Genomic DNA, 2905 nt, shown 5'->3' with positions numbered 1-2905 from the left:
GTGTGTGTGTGTGTGTGTGTGTGTGTGTGTGTGTGTGTGTGTGTGTGTGTGGGTGGGGGGTCTGTGTGTGTGCGCGAGTGATGTGTGGGTTTGTGTGCATCAATTAAAGCAGCGTATTAATATAGAACGGTGATTAAACAGTTTTACTGCATACCTGCCAGCCAATCAGAATCCAGTATTCACAGACCATGGAATAAAAATTAATAACACATGTAACAGAAATGTAAGAAAAGTGTGATATAATTGATTAAAATAAAATTGATTAAAAACATATAATTTATTGTAATAAATTATATGAATAAACAATACTGTACAGTATGATATGTAGGAAAAAACACAACAAAATCCAATTAAAATAAGGACCAATTTGATTTAATAAAAAATTATATAAGTACATCCAACAGTACAGTACTATAGGTATAAAAAAGTAATAAAATAAAATTATATTTAAAAAAAGAAGACTAAAATAAATAAAAATTGATATACATAAAAACATAACATAAATTAAATATTTTCCAAATAATATTTTCTGCATTTAAATCAAATTAACTTTCCACAGTATGAATTGGGTCTTTTATACATGGAAAATGTATAGCTGCCTTTTTAAATTTTAAGATGGGGTCTCTCTCATGTGGATGATCATATTTGGGGATTAAAACCCCTCAGCTAGTTACTGAGCTTTATAAAACTTACTCGTGAGCCATAAAGTTTTTTTTGATTCATGAGTCAATTGTTCTTTTCAGTCTGTTCTTATTAATGAATTTATTGAAAAGTTCACAAATCAGTCTAAATTAATTGGGCCTGATCAAAATAATGCTCGAAAGATTCCAGTAATCACAAACTAGACACCAGCTTATATACTGTGTATACAGCCTACGTTATAACTTGATCAGACTAATTTTGTCTTTTCTTGTTTCTCTAGCCAAGAATGTAGCAGCCGAAATCGCCTCCCAGCTCTGTAACTCTGTGGCCAAGAAACTGGAAGGCAAAGTCATGGGCACTTTCACCAGTGAGTACAGCGCTCCTTCCAAACAAGAGCTTTCCCACACACGTGTTTGTCTTCTGTCTTGCTTTCTGGCCTTCCTGGATTATTTAGCTCTTCTAAATCTTCTCCTGGCTCCTTCTCTCCAGCTGTGGCCTCTACAGTAAAGCAGGCTCTGCAGGACTCTCTGGTGCAGATCTTGCAGCCCAAGCGGCGTGTGGACATCTTGAGAGACGTGCTAGAGGCTCGTTCTCAGCGCAAACCCTTCGTCATCACCTTCTGTGGGGTGAACGGTGTCGGCAAGTCCACCAACCTCGCCAAGGTAACAAAAAAAATTTTAACTCACAAGGTCCTTAAAATTCTTTAAATTACCTTATAGAAATTTAAGATGTGGAATAATTGGCTTCTTTAAGAAGTGATTGAAACTTCTTATCAACTTATGCAGTTGAGAATTTGTATATTTTCTGTTTACATTCATGTGAAATACACTAACGGTAAAAAGTTTGAAATAATTATGATTTTTAATGTTTTTGAAATAAAAATACTATAGAACCACTGATCTATTATAGAGATTTATTACATATAGATCAGTCGATAGAACTCATTATAATCAGTGATGCTGTCTACACTGGATGTGGCGCAACACGACAAATCCTGACAGTAAACTGCTGCCGCGTTCTATTTATGACGTGCAGACACAAATTTCATGATTTTCAATGGTCGCTCGCGTCCAGTGTAAACAGACTTTAGCTGATGCGGCGCGACACAACAACTGTCACGTCCGGTGTAGACACGGTGTAACGGTTGCCTGTTACATTACAGTACATAAAATTTCACTTACCACATAAACAGAGTAAGGAGAGATGACTGAGGACGATGGCACTGATGGAATGATTTGCAGATCCTCAGTACCACTGACAAACATATAATCTTGTAAAATGTGTGGTAAGTAGCTACTGCCGCTCCATAGCATAAACAGAGTACGTGCGATCTCGAAAGTGAAACTAAAAACGATCGTGCATTCAAAAGCACGATGCCAGTTTCAATGCCAGGTATAATAGCGACTCCCTGATGCCGAAATATATATGTAGTATAATTACCCAATTATATAATTGCGTAGCATAAACAGAGTACGTGCGATCTCGAAAGTGAAACTAAAAACGATCGTGCATTCAAAAGCACGATGCCAGTTTCAATGCCAGGTATAATAGCGACTCCCTGATGCCGAAATATATATGTAGTATAATTACCCAATGATATAACTGCGAGGAAAAATAGTGAAATATATATTTTCCTCCCATCTCGTATTTATTCCCTTTAGGGGTTCCGCCTACACGTCATTTTCTTTCCGAACACTGTATTGGGATGCGGGGGGAATGAGGGGGAGGGGGATCAAGATGCCGGCTCAACATCGTGATGTCTATCAGCCATCCACGATGGACGATGGCATTGTCTATCGGCTCAACCCTAGTTTAGACCAATGTGAAAATCAACCCATGTTTTTACACTGCAAACACGCAGAGTTGTAAATGTGAACTGGTGGATTGACAAGAAAATAATGCATTATTAAAATCTAAATAATTAAAAGAGTAAAATATATTTGTTATTTAATTAATATAATAATTGATTGATAATAATTATATAAAGTAATATAATTCAGAATTTTAAAATCTGAAATTTACCTGTATCTGAACTGCAAATCAGGCTTTTTACAGTCATTTACTTTAATATTTTACCATAGACATTGCCCCACCCTGCTCATATGGTATTAATTTTATTTGTGCAGGTCTTAAAAAGTTTTAAATTTGAGCTTTAAAATCCTACAGATACCCTTACATTGACATTGACCCTGACATAGAAATCATAGAAGTCGTGTGACATTTATTTATCCTTTTTTTTTTTTTTTTTTTTACAGATCTCCTA

The 2905-nt window shown here is 35.8% G+C and overlaps 1 protein-coding gene across 2 annotated transcripts in view; it reads left to right on the top strand.

The window, feature by feature from the left end:
• Positions 1–2905, top strand: part of srpra (SRP receptor subunit alpha) — a 14624-nt gene that overhangs the window by 7911 nt on the left and 3808 nt on the right. For both annotated transcript variants that reach the window (XM_016462030.1, XM_016461945.1), the window contains exons 9-10: positions 923–1009; positions 1132–1303. In XM_016462030.1, coding sequence (XP_016317516.1) covers positions 923–1009; positions 1132–1303 — 259 coding nt within the window. The remainder of the gene's footprint in view (positions 1–922; positions 1010–1131; positions 1304–2905) is intronic.

This window comes from Sinocyclocheilus anshuiensis, unplaced genomic scaffold (genome assembly GCF_001515605.1).
Source record: "Sinocyclocheilus anshuiensis isolate Anshui unplaced genomic scaffold, SAMN03320099.WGS_v1.1 scaffold297, whole genome shotgun sequence".
NCBI lineage: Eukaryota > Metazoa > Chordata > Actinopteri > Cypriniformes > Cyprinidae > Sinocyclocheilus > Sinocyclocheilus anshuiensis.
Note: the sequence above shows the minus strand (reverse complement) of the source record. Positions and strands in the feature narration are given on the sequence as shown.